The sequence below is a fragment of the Diachasma alloeum genome, unplaced genomic scaffold (assembly GCF_001412515.2).
Source record: "Diachasma alloeum isolate Michigan unplaced genomic scaffold, Dall2.0 Dall_scaffold_00212, whole genome shotgun sequence".
Taxonomy (NCBI): domain Eukaryota; kingdom Metazoa; phylum Arthropoda; class Insecta; order Hymenoptera; family Braconidae; genus Diachasma; species Diachasma alloeum.
Window position 1 is genome coordinate 200,095 of NW_021680377.1, and position 17,452 is coordinate 217,546.

At 37.9% G+C, this 17,452-nt stretch overlaps 1 protein-coding gene across 1 annotated transcript in view; it reads right to left on the reverse strand.

The window, feature by feature from the left end:
• The window catches only part of LOC107036907 (hemicentin-2), an 82,668-nt gene that overhangs the window by 3,125 nt on the left and 62,091 nt on the right, over positions 1-17,452 (reverse strand). The window contains exons 8-11 of the mRNA XM_015255158.1: positions 15,148-15,482; positions 13,078-13,444; positions 2,659-2,907; positions 1,415-1,701 (exon numbers count right to left, since the gene is read on the reverse strand). Coding sequence (XP_015110644.1) covers positions 1,415-1,701; positions 2,659-2,907; positions 13,078-13,444; positions 15,148-15,482 — 1,238 coding nt within the window. The remainder of the gene's footprint in view (positions 1-1,414; positions 1,702-2,658; positions 2,908-13,077; positions 13,445-15,147; positions 15,483-17,452) is intronic.

Consider the following 17,452-nt stretch of genomic DNA (forward strand, 5'->3'; position numbering starts at 1 on the left):
CGCGCCATTGTACGACTCGGTTCCGTGCAAATTACAGTAGTCAGGATATTGCGGAATCGTGACGTGAATTTCATTGTTGAAAATGGTAAATTGAGTGCTCTATATTTTTGTTTCCCAGTTTTTTACAGTTAGTTGAGTGAGATGGGTACTGTTCCCATTTGCAGGGGATGTTTCGGTGTTTTCAACGTTCTGATGTAGGAAGTTATTGGGATGGAGGAAATTGGAAGGGCAAGTTGCGGGATATTTTTAGTTGAACTGTTCGTTTGTTCATTGATTTTTTTATTATTATTTTCCATTTGTAATTGTTTCGCAAGAAAAAAATTAAAATTTATTGAAGGTATAATTTTCATTTTCTAAGTAGGGGAGGATGGGGCAAAACGGCCCCCCTTCAATCGTCAATATTTTTCGATTCAATAATCCGATTGGGATGAGTTAGAGCTCGTTTTGAAGAATGAAAAATTATCTTCAAAATGAAGTTGAAACTGGGAATTTTCACAATGTCATTCACAAGTTATTGACAATTGAAGGGGGGCCGTTTTGCCCCACCCGCCCCTAAGAAAAATCCATTGGAATTTAGAGTTTCCACAGATTTTTTCGTCAAAGTATGAATTTTTAATGATGAAATTCCTTGAAATTTCAATGCAACTATATACTGCAAATATACTCGAAGTTTCAGTCATAAATTTTTCAAAATGTTGAGGATATCCAAGTACTTTGGCTATTTTCTCTAGTCGAACATCAGAGATTTCATTTAAGCCCCGTTTGACCCTAAGTTTCCGTACATTTTAGAATGATTTTATTATTTAAACTTTGCAGCTCTGAATTTCAATTTCAATATTGAACCATTAGAAAACATTTCAAAAACCCGAATAAAAAAATAAGAAACTTTACTTTTGGAGGAAGATTGATGAAATAATTAAAAAATTGCAATAATTGAAAATTACGAGCATTTGCTACAAATAATTTATAAACAATCAATTTTCCACCATCAACATTATTCATCCGGAATCGTAACAGATTTATCCATATTCGAAATTTTACCAGAAATGGATATCGCGAAAAAATAAGATTTCCGAAAGTTTAAACAATCGCAATTATTTATTTATAAACAACGCACGTTAAAAAAAATCCAATTTCCTCGCGCAATTTAATTGACAAATTAGGTGATGAAAAATGGTTGAATCTACAGAGTGGCCTGTACCAAATTGTAAAAAATACTTGGAAATCCTGAAATATATAGCGTTATTGATTCGAATGCATAATTTATTCCTCTCCAGTCACATCCATAAAAATCTCTAATCAAACCCAAAATAGATTCCGCAATGAACACCCTATAGAAGTTCCACATCTTCCACAAACTGTTCCTATATTATCTCACATATTATCTCATTAACTCATATTTTTTTCAACTCACGTTCTGATGATTTCGTTGATTATAGGCGTCCATCGCCATCTGTTTGAAATCGGCCATCGTCGGCGCGTGACTGTAAGTATTCTGATGCGCAACGTGATTCTGCGGATAGTTTATCGTCGGCGATAATGATCCATCCATCAGTCTCACGTCCTGATCGCAATGCATATCGATACTCGATTCGACAATGGGCTTTTTCTCGAGCGACGTTCCATCGTCCATATCGCGTTCTTTCCTACGTCGCTGGGGTGGCGTCTTGTAGACTGGCGTATACGTCAAGGGTCTTCGCTCTGTAAAACAGATTTCCGGAAGCCGTTCACAGTCACTGTGATGGGTAAACCGATTACGGGGATCGATTAGACGAGTCCCCCTCCCCTGCCCCTGAGTGTTTTAGTAGTACAAATTGTACAAGTGAGTGAATAAAAATAGATTGACTCAATGAGAGAAGCTCTGAGGTTCTAATGAACGAAATTAATCAGCATTATTAACAATTCAATATCCAGAGAGTGAATGGTTTAGAAGTTGAATGGGAGAACTCGGCATTTATTTCGGGAGTGAATGATGATGAGGTGAATCCCATAAATAATTTCTCCAGTTAAGAAAGTAACAGCGACATTGGATAAATCCGCGATGGGTGTGAGAAAAATTGGAGGAGTGACGGATTAATCTTCTTCTTATCAAGGAAAGAGAATTCTTAAAGCGATAAGAAAAGTTTAAAATAAGAAAATGGGGTCATTTCTTTCCTTTAAGATGATTGTATGACTTCTGCATTCATCCAATACAAAAGCTTTCAGTCTTTCGAGTCATTTTGTGGTCGTCTGACACGAAAACAAAGATGTCTTGAGCCGAGAAGTTCTCGCTTCATCGTGAAATGTTCATCAATTATAATTTACTTGGAACAACGTATGATCGTGTTAATTGAGATAACAACGTATTAAGTCATGAGAATAATTTTGATTTTTGAGTAAACCAACGAATTTCTGGAGTTGGCAAACTTTTGACCCGAAAGAAATCAAGTACTCTTATTATTCCGACAAATAAAGGAAACTCCAATTCTCGAGAAGTTCGATTTCTCCCAATCAAACGTATCTCAACACGAGATAACTGGTATCCACCACGAAATCATTCACTTGAAAATTAACAACCAAATGATAGTCGGTTCAAATAAAATTCTCTTGACAAAATTAATTTTTCATCAGTGTACTTAAACAAATTCAACCAAAAAATCCATAAACCAACAAACTCACCATACTCATTCGGTATAATATCCGGATCAATGTCATCAACCGCCTGCTTGTTGGCCGGATGTACGGGTGTAGTTGCCCCAGTATTCGGAGCTTCGCAGACGATTGGTGCATGCTTGGGACTTCCGCTTCTGCCACCCAAGTGTTTCCTGTACAGAGCAGCGAGAATTCCAGCGACCGCGAGTGCAAGTAGTGTCGCTACTGCGGCCAAGCCCAGCAACAGCGGACTCAGCACCGAGGCGTCCGTATTACCTGAATTTAATTAATTCAAATTGTTCATTCCACTCGAGTCATTACCAGGTCCAGTCACCTGAACTCTGGCGTTAAATTTTATTACCGTGCTTTTTCAAAAGCAATAGCCCCGCGTTATGGACGAAGAATGTCCTTGTCCAGTGGACAAAATGAAAATGTTCCCCTCCCACCCCCGGGCTGAAGAGCTTTAACAGTCTCGCGTCTGCTCGTTATCCATGGAGCACATTAACGCGGCGAATAGGAGTGGGTGACATGAGGGAGGATATATGAACGCTGGTACCATTTTCCTTGGTCAGCTGGATGGTTCATAGTTTCACGCCTCGATATCCTCCACCACCGTCTCTCCTCTCTCTCTCTCTCTCTCTCTCTTGTTCTCACGTTAATGGAATGGCAAGTTTGGCTTGGCTTAATAAGCAGGACAATAATTAACGAAGCTATGTCTATTACGTTGCTATTACAGTTGACCATGGGTACATAAATAGATGCGTGTCCTGTTGCACCACAGTATGCCGGATATATCCTCTCTGTACTGCTGGATTGCTTGTATGTGTATAACCAATGAGAGAAACGTGTATTCCGTGGGTGATTGCACATACATGTACAGACATACGGAGGACAGTAGGAATGGGTGGGGTGAGTTGCAAGGAGAGTATAATTACATCAATTAACGCACACGTCCAGAGCTTATCCGCAGTGAGGCTTCCTCTTTGGTCTACGGGCTTCGGTACATCTACCATCGACAGCATGCCACCATTGCATAGTGTGGAGTACTATGCAATGGGAATGGCTGAATTGCGATGATAATCCATTAATGCTTCTTCGGATTTGATGGGGGAGGGGAGCAGAATGATTTTGGCATATTGATTAATTTTGGGTTTTAGGATGTGGTTGAGGACTGATGAGATGAGAAGAAAGAAGAAGCTTTCATGAGGAGTTTGCGTGGATGTTGATGTGCTTTATGCTTTTCATGATATTAAAGTTGTAGACTATGTCGTCAACAACATTGAAGTCTCTGGTGAACTCATCAGACAATTATTTTCTAAAGAAACTTCTTTTCGGCCTTCCTCTTTGGATTCTTCGCTTCTTTACTTGTATTAACGGAGAATGTTGAATTAATGGTTTAGTTAACTCGTTTGGAAATGATACACTTATGCTTCTTTGGATTTAATGACGAAAGGGAGGAGAATGATTTTGTTCTGTTGAATGATTTTGGTACTTTAGGATGTGGTTGAGGACTGATGAGATGAGAAGAAAGAAGCTTTCATGAGGAGTTTGCGTGGATGTTGATGTGCTTTATGCTTCTCATTATGTTAAAGTTGTCAATAACATTGAAGTCTCTGGTGGAATGATCAGACAATTATTTTCTAAAGAAACTGCTTCTGATCATTCTGCTTTCCTCTTTAGATTCTTCGCTTCTTTAGTTGTATTAATAGACAATGTTGAACATTCTGTTCTTCGTTTTCGAATATCGTTTAGTTAAGTCGTTTGGAAATGATTGAATTGTGATGATAATACATTAATGCTTCTTTGGATTTGATGACGGAAGGGAGGAGAATGATTTTGTCCTATTGATTAATTTTTGTTCTTTACGCTGCCGTTGGGGATTGATGAGATAACAAGAAGGAACCTTTCATGAAGTTTTCCTGAATGGTGACGTACTCTATGCTTTTCATGATATTGAAGTTGTAGACTTCAATATCATGAATGCATCATTGATATCAACCACATTGAAGTCTCCGGTGGACTCATCAGATAATTATTTTCTCAAAAACCTTCTTTTAATCATTCTGTTTTCCTCTTTGGACTCTTCGTTCCTTCAGTTACATTATATGAGAATGTTGTACATTCTCTCTTTAGCTTTCGAATATGCACTCCAGTTAACGAGGGATGAGCATCGTTGTAATATCAAAGGAGGAATGGGGGGGTTTTCTCTGTTGAAATGGGCGGAGAGGCAGACGGCCGGCATTACGCCGTCCAAGTGAGTGGAATTGTGGTACCACACTGGTGCTATAATTAAACCGGAAGAGAGCAAACTTCGAGGTGAACAATTTGCAATCAGAGGCGAAAGGCTAAATGAGCCAGTGGGCTATTGATCGTAACCTTTAACCGTGAAATTCAAGTACCACTTTGAAGTGCAAAACAAGAAGTCAAGAGGTATTTCGATAGGTTTTAGTTTGAATGCAACTGCATCGGATTTCCTTTCATCCCTCTTTCTGCAGCGCCTCACACTGTGGTAGATTTGAAATCAATGGGTCATGAAAATAAAATTGACAAACTCAGAAGCCGAATAAGATGGGTTGATTTTTATTTGAATTGCCCTATTTACTAAAGATGAAGGAAACGTGAAGTTGTTTTATATCGAAGTAGTCGCTGAAAAAAATCCCCGGTATTTTCAAATTCTTCAAATGCCAAAAAAAATTTCTGCCTCATATTTCGATTTCTTCATTTTCACAGCGAATAGATAAGCGCGCGCACAAGTCTAGTATCGAAAACATTACGAAATCAAATTATCAAATGATAAAATCAAGTCGAAATCAGTCATTGAGAAACTGCTGATATTAATTCATATTACCCCGCTCGAAATCTCTTCAGTCGAATCTCTCGAAAAATCGTTTGATCCTCAAACAATCACGAGATCCTATCTTCGAGAGGTGTACGGGCGCGGACGCGTACCGATTCACCCAAATGCCAGTGAAGAGAAAAAAAACATCTCCCAATTCCGTGGCACACCGAAAAAACCAATTTCAAAAGAATTGCATCCTCAAACCCATCCCCGTAGAATGCTCAAGGCAAAGTTTCCTCCCAGTGAGACGTTCATGGGTATGGGTTATACGTGAATTCTGTACAAAGGACAAGATCAACCCCCTTCCACTCCTCACGACAATTCGATCGCTGATGCTATTTGACATTCATGGAGACCGTAGCCATCTCATCAATTCTCCAAAATTCGTTTTGGGATAGAAACGAATACAATCTTATCAACAATTTAATGGGTTATTGAACTTGACATTAATTTTTCAGCATTAATGGCTCGCTATTCGGCTTATTTTACTAGAAGGGGAAAGAAAGGATGAAATTTTGCGTAAATCAGAATTTTTGGGGATGTCGCAAGTTTATTCTGAAGTAGAACATAATTGGGATTGGATTGATTGCATTATTTGATTATAGAAATACTCTAGAATTTTTGAATTGAGATACAGGATTTTTTTTAGGGAAATCTCAACCGAATGATTAGGAATATTTAGAAATATTCCACAATTTTTTTATAATATGAGGAATTTCAAAAGATTTTTGTAATCTTAGGGACAAGTAGAAAGGAATTATTTAAATGGAAACCTATTTTTAATTATGACACTTGACCAAATTGAAATCTGAAGGGAGAATATTTCAGGATTCCACAAATTTATTTAGGGAATTCTAAATCAGTGACAATGGAGTTCTTCGATAATTTAAGAATTCATAAATTTATTGTGAAGCAAACAAGAATTACCGTTCGATTAATTATGTTATTTGCTTAAAGAAATATTCAAAAATCTCAAAAATAACATTCAGCATCATTTCTTACCGGAAATCTCACCCGAACAATTAGAAATATTCTTCCCCACAATACGAGACTTCAAAAAAATTTTCTAACCCTAAAGAAAAGTAGAAAAAAAAACTTTAGTAGAAACCTATTCTGACTGATCTCACCTCATCAAACCGAAATCAGAAGGAAAAACCGCCGACGAAGCCTCTCAGTTCTAAAAAACTCATGTCAAAATAACCCCAAACACATCACCAATTTGCGAAACCCCCCTGAATTTTCCCCACGAATGTCTCGGCATCCGGTCACCTCTTCCCCCCTAAATCCCGCGCTCTTCCAACCCCTTTTTTACTTCACGTCTTCTCCATTCCTCTCTCTCCCTCCGCTATTTTTCTCCCGACTAACGCTGCGACGGCAATTTCTGCTGGCGCACTCAGCCTCCCACATCGCCCCCTCGCCCCACGAACTCATTCCTTACTTATCACTCGTCGTCATTTCACTGGGATTCGTACTGTGTAACAATGAATCGAGAAGAAGACGCACTTGGTATGTCCTAGGGGTTTTCGGCCAAATGAAAGTGTTCTTTTTGCCGTCTGCGTTGCTCCCGCAGTTCCCTTTTCTCTCGGCCTTTCGGTTTAATTTTCTTAATGGATTGAACATGACCCCGCGCCAGCCAATCACGGAGGTGTCTGGAGATGACGAGCACTTCTGCTCACCAGGTGTTGCGCCATCAATAGCTACTACATCTACGATTTAGAGGAGCCACTGGAGGAAGTATCAATTAATCACCCTCGGGGGGAGGGAAACCCGAGGAAGATAAATCGGCCGACCGCGCCGAAATAATAGATAACTCATAAACACGGGTTAAGTCGGAACGCTTGCCAATCATGCCAGATGATACGTGAGAATGATAGAGAAGGAATAATATTATTTCATGCACCGAACAAACAGACGTTCGTTATCATCTGTGGGGTATCAAACTGGAAAAACGATTTATCACCGAAACCTGACGAGCACTCGTCCCCTCGGAAAAATGAGTGAAAGGAGAGTGAGAGAGTCAGGAGAGGGTCTTCTCACGCGGAGGAAAATATTCAGGAAAAATTACGGAACTCACGATTCGCTGAGCGACTACGGAATCGACTCAGAAAATTTGAGGGACGGTATCGTAATTTCTCACAGGAGATTCAGATAAAAATTACGGAACGCTCGGGACAAATTCAGTGACAATTCGTAAAATTTCCTACAATCGCATTTCGCTCCGGAATTCGGGAAAGATACGCGAGAGAAATTTCAATGGTGATTTTAACTACAAGGGAATTGTCAAAGAAATTATATTTGCAGTCAAATAATGTCATCAACATTATGATGTCATTTTCACTTTAAGGTAATAGTTGAATCTACAATGTTTATTGTTACCGTAGCTATTATTTTTCTGACAATTGCCTTGTGGTTGAAATTACCATTGGAATTTCTCTCAGTGTACGTAATTTTTGTTGAATATTTCTCTCCGTGAACTTCTGCGAGGCGGAGGGGTGGTGCGGTGGGCATTTCGGTCGCCAAATCAATATTTGCCCTTCGCAATTTCACTGGGGCGATGGAGCTGGCGAGCGAGCGCAGGGGAATAACAAGAGTAAAATGAAAAAATGGGGGGCGATGGGAAAAAGCGAGAATCGAGGGGTTTCGAGTGACGTGCAGCACGCCGACACGTGTTAAGACTGGTTGACAGGTGTTTAAATGAAAACCTAGGCTTCGTGGCGGCACTTGAATGTACTGAGGGCCGGGGGAGGGGGGGGGGGGGGGGGATCGAGCGCATCTGATTTTTTTGGGCTAGGAATTTTTTTTGGGATTTTAAGCAAGGGAAATGAAATTTTAAGAGGGTAGGGTCGTAGATCAATTCGGCAATTGATTGTCAAGAAATATTCAATTTTGCGAGTGAGGTATTTATTTTTTAATTGTTAATTTTTTTAATTCTGGAGGTGAATATTTTTTTAAAGAAAAATGTGTGGAATCCGACAGGAAAAGGTTTTGAAAGCGAGAAAGAAGTTATTAAATTTTCCAGAATGATTGAGATTATTAAAATGGACAGTTGATCAATCATTTGAGAAATTTCAATAAATTTCAGGTAATTTTAAGGGAACGGTAGAGCGGAAATGTTTAAGTGAAAATCGATACTTGATGTCATTTGGACAAACCGAAACCAGAAGATAGAAGCAGAGATGAATCCATTAATTAATTAATTAATTAATTAATTAAATTCAAGAAATATTCCAAAATTTTACAAATGAAATTATTTTCAATTATTCATTTTATAAATTTTGGGAATTCGGAATATTTTTTTAAAGAAAGACGTGGTGAAATTCAACAGAAAAAAGTTTTTAACCTTTCCAAAATGATTAAAAATAGACAAAAACATCCGAAAATTTATCAATCATCTGAGCAATTTCAAAAGATTCCATGTAATTTAACGAGAACAACATAACGGAAATGTTAAAATGAAAACCGATGCTTGATGTCACTTGAACAAACCGAAACCAGAAGGTAGAAGCAGAGATGAATCCATTAATTAATTTTGTTATTTAATTCAAGAAATATTCCAAAATTTTACAAATGAAATTATTTTCAATTATTCATTTTATAAATTTTGGGAATTTGGAATATTTTTTTAAAGAAAAACGTGGTGAAATTCAACAGAAAAAAGTTTTTAACCTTTCCAAAATGATTAAAAATAGACAAAAACATCCGAAAATTTATCAATCATCTGAGCAATTTCAAAAGATTCCATGTAATTCAACGAGTACAACATAACGGAAATGTTAAAATGAAAACCGATGCTTGATGTCACTTGAACAAACCGAAACCAGAAGGTAGAAGCAGAGATGAAGTATTGCGTTGGAAATCGCACTGGAAAACAGAATTAACCCCAGTGTTGACCCAGGTACCGTATGTTACCAATGAGTTTCCATTATATAGTCTGGGGAGTGCATTATAGCACCAGCCAGGGGGCGGGGGAGGAGGTTCACCTCGTTCCACTGTAGCTACAATGTATTTTCTCCCGTGTTTGTGTTGTGTAAAACGGTAAGGACCGCCTGGATATAAACGAGTTTAGGATACCGTGGGTCGACCCTTGTGTCGCGAGCATTGTGTACCTGTCGACCGAGGCATCATGATTGAGATCAATTTCCCCCATACAATTTCTCCAATCAATTCTACTCTGCAATCACTCCCGATAAAATCATATTTTTTGTAATGGGGCTGTCTCACTTTGTTGTATCGCTTTAACGATAGCCTTGAGGTACAAATTATTTTATACAGATTATTCTCGGGTTTGGTTGAATCGATTGTTTTGGGATTTTTAGTTCATCGGTTGTTTGAGGATAGCAAAGTATCTTTCACACTTTTACAGTTCCAAATTTTAAATCAAATTTGTCAATTAAATTGCGTCAGAGATATTTGAAAATAATCGTGAATATTCTGCGTGATTCAATTTACATTTTGCCTAGGATTATTATGGTTTAAATATTCGTTGTTCACAAATAAATAATTAAAATTGTTTAAATTTTCGGAAACCTTATTTTTTTAGGCATGAAATCCATTTCTGATAAAATTATCAATGTGAATAAATTTGTTACGATTCCGAAAAAATGATTTTTATGGTGGAAAATTGATTGTTTATAAATTATTTATAGAAAATTTTTTAATTACTTCGTCAATCTTCCTCCAAAATTTTCTAATTTTCATTCTGATTTTTAAAATGTTTTCAACGGTTTAACAGATAAATTAATCAATTTTTTTAAGATAACGGAAGTGATCAAACGATGACCAATTGATTTAATTTATTATTTTACTTGTAATTGTGATATTAGAAGCTAATTAAGTTATTTATAATATAATTAATTGGAATTGTTCATATAAATAAATATGGTTTGATTTTGAAACAGTTTAAATTAGTTTTGAATTCACGACAATTAATATTATTTAAATCACCTGAATATTTCACGAGATTCAATTAATTTAAATATTATAAATGGATATTCTTATAGTGTTAATTATATCCCGGAGTAATTACACTCAAGTTATTCTGGAGTTCGGTTAATTTACTTGAATAGAAGTGATAATTTCAAAATTTTTATTGTTGAATGAGAAGTTTTAGATGTTTACAATGAGTTGATTATTCAATTAATTATCCGTTTACTTCGTATGGATTCCAGTTTGGCAGTTTAATTCATTATCTTCACCTAATTAGATTATTTATGATTAATTAGAACTGAGATATTTAATCACCTATCGATTGTGATTTTGAAATTCAAGTAAACTCCACTCAATAACGGATTTAAAAATTCAGAAAGCGTTCAGACGTCAGAGTCCGCTATGAAATTCACACTTGGAGTTAACATTCTCACGAAATCGTCATAAATTTTCAATACAACAAACGAACATTCCATTTTAAACCGAAGCAAACGAACCAAACTCCCTTCTTCAAGAATTGACTCCGAGGTATGAAGAATAACGAGCCCCTTTGTAATTCAACACTACATCGCATACAAATTGGTATGTCTACGGATGTTTGATGATCGAAGATAACCTGTTTTGTTAATTGCAAGGTCCGCAGAGCACGATACCTGCGGTTCGGTGCAGTGCTGCGTCCAGCAGTAACAGTTTGGAAATTGAGCGCGGGGGGAAGGGAAGAGAGACAGATTTTAGCTCGCTCTCCGGACCCTATTGCAATTCGAGGGAGTTTGGTTGTGGGTTGAAGGAGGAAGGGCGCTCTGTTAGAGTGAGACGAGGGGAAAGGGTGAGTATGGTTAACCCACTAATTGCAATACTGACGCGACCATTACGACTATTTGTGTAATAGCGATTATATCTGGCGGGGGGGAAGCCAGGCGTTACGGTTCGTTACGCTTTCATGGTGTCTTCAATGCTGTGGCATTGAATAGACTCCAATTTATAACGCCCCTGGGATATTCAATATTTTTTTCCCCTCTTTTTGGATTTCAAATTTTCCTTTCACCCCGGGGGAATTTGATAATTAATGCTTTATGAGCGTGAAACAACGGGCTTCATCCTTTTGATTAATTTTTGGATCTCCCATTTGGGATGGGGTCGCGGTTGTGATGGAGATAGAGTTGTTCTTGGGATGGGGTTCTGAACGTTGATCAAGTCCATTTGTCCGGAAAAGGGGGATTAATGAAAAAAGAGGATGAATGGTAATTGTACACACGATAATTTACAACCGACGACCGCCATTTTCATTGCTACAGTCATTTTTCAGGACTCATTATTTATAGACGGCAAGTCTAATTGACAACGCGAATGAATGAGGACTTTTTTTTATCTGGAAAACCCTCGGCAATCATCGACATCAATTTTTCATTTTCCACTTGCTATCTAGCACTTGTGCTACATCAATTCGTCGGCTCTCGAACGCCATTTTTCTGTCGTTTTAAATCACGTGGACGAAAAAATAAAACCCCCGTGCAACATGCATCGTTGAAGAGCGGTGTAACGGGGTGACGTAAAAATCCATAGTTTAACGAATTTAATAGAACTGGGAAAACAAGTGGGAAATTGCGTTTGTATTGCGTATAGTGTAGTTATTTTTGGTTATATTGTTTATTCCTTTTAATTAAATGGAATAAGATTTCTTTTCAAGTAATCTTGTCAGATTTTCAACTTGATTGAATGTTGTCATCATCATTATTCTTATTATCCCTCTCTTCTGTACAACCGATTGTCTTTTTTACGGTTCTATCTCTCCCCTCAGCCCTTCGATAAAATGTTAATAGAACAATTTTATTTACACATACTTGAATGAATTTGAAACATCACATTTGAAGAAACAATCAGAAAGCTCACTTTCAGTGAAATTCATGAAAAATTCGAAATTTTCAACAATTATCATAAAACTCAAATCAACCAATAGAGCTATCGGAATCATCTTTTAACTTCGACTTAATGGCATTAAAACAAACATTTTAAGCTACGATTGAATTCACTTGATGCATGATATTCAAAGATATCCCCGGAATTCTGATTTTCAAAAAACACAAAATTTTTGCAAATTTTCAAACAAATCGAAATAACGATTATTGCTATCGCCTTCATCTTTGAACTCGNATCAGAAAGCTCACTTTCAGTGAAATTCATGAAAAATTCGAAATTTTCAACAATTATCATAAAACTCAAATCAACCAATAGAGCTATCGGAATCATCTTTTAACTTCGACTTAATGGCATTAAAACAAACATTTTAAGCTACGATTGAATTCACTTGATGCATGATATTCAAAGATATCCCCGGAATTCTGATTTTCAAAAAACACAAAATTTTTGTAAATTTTCAAACAAATCGAAATAACGATTATTGCTATCGCCTTCATCTTTGAACTCGGTCAAAAGGACACCCAAGCAAATTTTGTAAGCCATCATTGAATCAATTCAGAACATTTTTTTTAGTTATCGTGGGACAACCGATTTTCGAAAAAAATCCAAAATTAAAAAACTAATCGATGAATTAAATTTTAATTAATGGCGATGGATAGGGCTCAACAATACCTAAAAGAACGATTCAATTCCATCCATTCAAAAACTTAAGTTCGAACAATTACAAAACTGTCATTCGGAAGCAAAAAAATATGAAAACATACCAGTTGTGTACATGGCGACACCCTTCAGAGTGACAGGCTCGAGTATCGTTGGTTCACTCCTACCCTTGCTATTTACAGCATACAGGAACAATCGATAACTTCTGCCAGCAGTGAGGCCAGCGACCTCAAAGACAGGTCCATTCGGTCCAGCTGGTACTGTTCTATTTAAAAGTATCTCTCCATCATCCTCCTCACCAACAACTTCAAGCTGATAACTCTGTATAGGCAGACCACCCTGATAATCCTCCAAACAGTGCACTGTTAACCCTGACCCTGATTTACCGATGTAATCGTCAATTTCAATATTATTCGACATTTCAGATGCTGTACAATTGTGCAATGCGTGGGGTCTACCGGCTGATATTACCTGCAAAACAAGGGAGTAATCCCCAGTTATAGGCAAATTAACCATTGTAATGCTCACTAACTTTTCATTTAATTAGCACCACAGGGACTATTATTGAGTAGTTACGCTTAATGCTAGCGTTTAGGATCATTTAGGGTAATTACTTGATGAATTCCGATGGTTTGTACATTGGGGGAAAATCGATGGGTGAGATTTGTTGAAGAATAGTTGAATGAAAGCTACATGAATGAGTGATTCGACCACGAAAAAGGGAAAATATATTTGGTCTAGGTATTTATGGCGGGGTGGACCTGTAGGATGTGAGACGCAGGGGAATCTATTATTCTCTCGCAGAAAACCAATCGCTGAACAAAAAAAACGATATTTCAATTACACATTTTCAATTCATTTCGACCATTTTTGTGTTCGAAATATTTTTTTAATAACTTTTCTATTTTTCCCACATATTTCAAGCCTTCTTTTATTTTTAAATAATTAATATGGATAGAAAAAGTGACGTCGTGCCGTTCGAGGTACAAGTTGGCAGCACTGATTCACTCAGCTGTTATGTTCCTTCCCATAGCGAAATGTATCATCACAACTCCATTCGTATTTGCCGTGCTTACCCCTCCACGATTCGCTATTCCAAGTTGCGCACGTAGAATTTCTATTTTTCATGAGTTTTTTAATTATCCCTTCTAAACAATTCTCCTAGGCCACTTGGATTATTTTTTTTTATGTCCCTCCATGAAAGCTCCGCCCAAGTGCGAAATTTCAGGAAAACGGCGACTTTTTTTCTACCTTTAATATTTTTTTCCGAATTCCCATAGGAGCCCCGTTAAAATGCATTTTTTAGGAAAATTCCTGTGTTTCACCCATTCTTCTAGGCTACCTGGGATTTTGAAAAAATCAAAGAATGTGTAAAAAAAATAATCAATTTCTTGACTTTTTTCGACCGCCCCTGCCTACGCTATAAATACCTTAAGACATTGTTTCCGTCTCAACGCGGGAGTCAAAATTACCGAGTTGTGAAAAGGAGACAAAAGTGTCTCAATTTCAGACACCAGTTGGTCCAGTATTCCTCGACATTTCCAAAGGCCATGCCCATGATACCCACCCGAGACCGCAAATATGGAGCTGTTTGTGCTAGACAACTTCATAAATTGAAAAGTTAATAATTTCCGCCCGTAATCGACAAACTCCAACTCTCGGTTTACATTATTGCATCAACCGGCTCGATCCCGCAAATATTGATTCTCCCCTTTTGTTTCCTGTGTTTCAGTGCCAGTCATCCCAGCCCCTTAAACACCTCAAGAGGGACAACTCACTCATTGCGGCAATAATTACACTAGATGAACGCATGTGAAGTCATTAACAATACTAATTCCTCAATAAATTCGGACATCGGGGCAAATCAATGCCCCAGAGTTGTCGAAAAACAGTGGAAAAAGAACTGTAAGAACGTTTAAGACGAATAACTCGGCCACGAAAAAGGGTAAAATATATACGCTTCAGAGGGATAAGTAGCTCTTTCCATTCGCGATGTAAGTTGCGAGTGGCAGTAAAATAAGAGCGGTAGAAAAAAGCGGAGAGAAATAGCACGGGGATGAGGGAGGTGCAGCGGTGAGGAAGCAAGAAAATGGGGGGTGAAAAATAAATGTAGAGGGAGAATAGTAACAAGTAAAGATGGAGAGGCACGGAAGAACTGGCGGGAATATACTTGCTTGAAAGAGGCAGGGCGTTAGTTGTCTGCCAAGCTCGTTGGTTGCTCGGCACGCCAGCGTTCCGTAATCCTTGTCCGTTGCTGGCGTGTAGTTTAACGTTGAGCCGTGATACTGCTGATATTCCCGGAGACTTTCAGCCGGATTTTGACTATTTGAGGGGCCCGATGCGTGACTCCGGGAGTGTGGAAGATCAACAAGTTCACCGGAATTGTTGAAAGTCCACTGGAATGTCAGGGGCTCCGGGTGACTCTCGACGGCGCATATCAACGAAACTGTCTCTTGTTTCAGTGCACCAACTACAACTCCACTTTTGCCTTCTTTGCAGACTGGAACATCTGGAGAAAGACGCGGTTGTTTATCCCGAAATTTCTTTAATTATAATGAGTTTCAAATGAAAGGTAATTTTTAATTGTAAATAAATTTGGTGACCGGATTTTTTTCCCCGGAAAAAATTCCCCCGGAATAATTTTCTCCAATTATTATTATTTATATTATTTCATCAATAAATTGGAATTTGGTTAAATGAGAATGATTTTTGGATTTTATGTGATTGAGTTGTGGTTCATTGATTATGCAGGAAAATTTAATTGAAAAATTTAATTTTTTTTGTCACGTGTTTTTGCCGATTGAGAGATATAATAAATTAAGTTGATATTGGTAATGTGTGTATGTGTAATCGTCATTTGAATCCATAAGAATTTATTTCCGAGGGAATTTTTTCCGAGGGGAAAAATTCCGGGAACAGTTATTTATGCAGAAAAATAAAATATGATTTCGAGTTTATATTCAATCGACGTACGATATAATGGAGAATAATAATGAATAATTAAATTTCATATGAAACGTAAAATCAAAATCAAAATGGCATTGCAACAGGGGTTCTCTCTTTTTCATTATTACTTCACTCATTTGCCATTCTCTTCTTCCATTGCACATCACAACGCGTTCATTTCCGAATGAGAAACTAAACTCGTCGACGTTATTTGAAAACCCTGGAAGAATAATCTCCAAATCTAGAGGACAAGCCCCGATCACCATAAAACACTATCCAAAGAGGAACATATGTCGACCAGAGTTCGCATACATATTCCGTTTTCTCGAACGATCGAATATTCAGTGGCAAGTATCGATTGAGCATTCCGGAATATTTTAATAAAATATACCGACCCGGCAAAAGAGATTTACAAGTTTCAGTGTGATACAAACTATCAGTCCATGTACCCCGTTTACATACATACAATCTAGGTATATTTTTAGAATGCCTTGAGCAGCAGTCAACTCTGCACCGAAACCAGTCCCAAGTGCTCGTGACTGTTTACGAGGCCTCTCGAGTGGTCCCGTGTTAAGGATCTGCTGAGGCCAACCCAAACACGTGTCCCCTTCCCCCCGAAAAAACAAATGTGTAAAAGAATGTAATTAATTCCGAGGTTTCAATGATTTATTTAGTGTCCCGAGTGAAGACATGCATTTGAAACATTCTTTTCTTTTGTTTCAAACTGTCAACGACTCATTCATTCTGTTTTCCTCTCGCACGAAGACGCTAATTTGTACAGTGACGTTGACGCATCAATCTCTCTTGCGGGGACATTGGACTGAGTGACGACTCAGTCGGGCCTCATTGTCTTGAATTTATTGAATTTATGTCTGTTGTTATTTATCTTGAGACTATTCAACTGAGTTTCTAATGATTTATTCTTCAATGATAATATTATTTTTCTACTCGCCATCTTTGCTTTCGTTCCGGTCATTTTCGCTCATTTATTCGCAATTTGCCATCTCGATTCATCTAAATATTTCTCCTCGACAAAAAATTTAATTACCCTCACCCACAAAAACCCAACAAAATCACAATTCACTCCGATTTTTGGCTGACGAATCACTCGCTGCACTCTCACCAAATGAAATTCCCCCCGTACGTTTGATATTCAAAATCAGATACGAATATTCACCCAGTCCCCTCCCCCCCAATCACAGCCACCCTCCCCAAAATCCCCCCACAACTTACTTGATTTACGACTAAAATCATAGAATCGTACAATCGACGCTCGATAACCCATTTCCATTGATACCAACCGCGATTCAGTAATCGATTGTTCAATCCGATTAGACCTCCACATCTCATTGTGCCCAAAAAGCCCCCCGCCCCCCAATAAAACCCCGAAAACTGATTTCTCCGCAAAACACGTGGAAATTTAGTGTCAGAACTATAACCAAGTCGTGGTCGTAGGAACTATTGGGACAGATATGAGACCGAATCTACGTCTTCTCGAATGGCGCCGTCTCTCTGGGATATCCAATCTCTCTC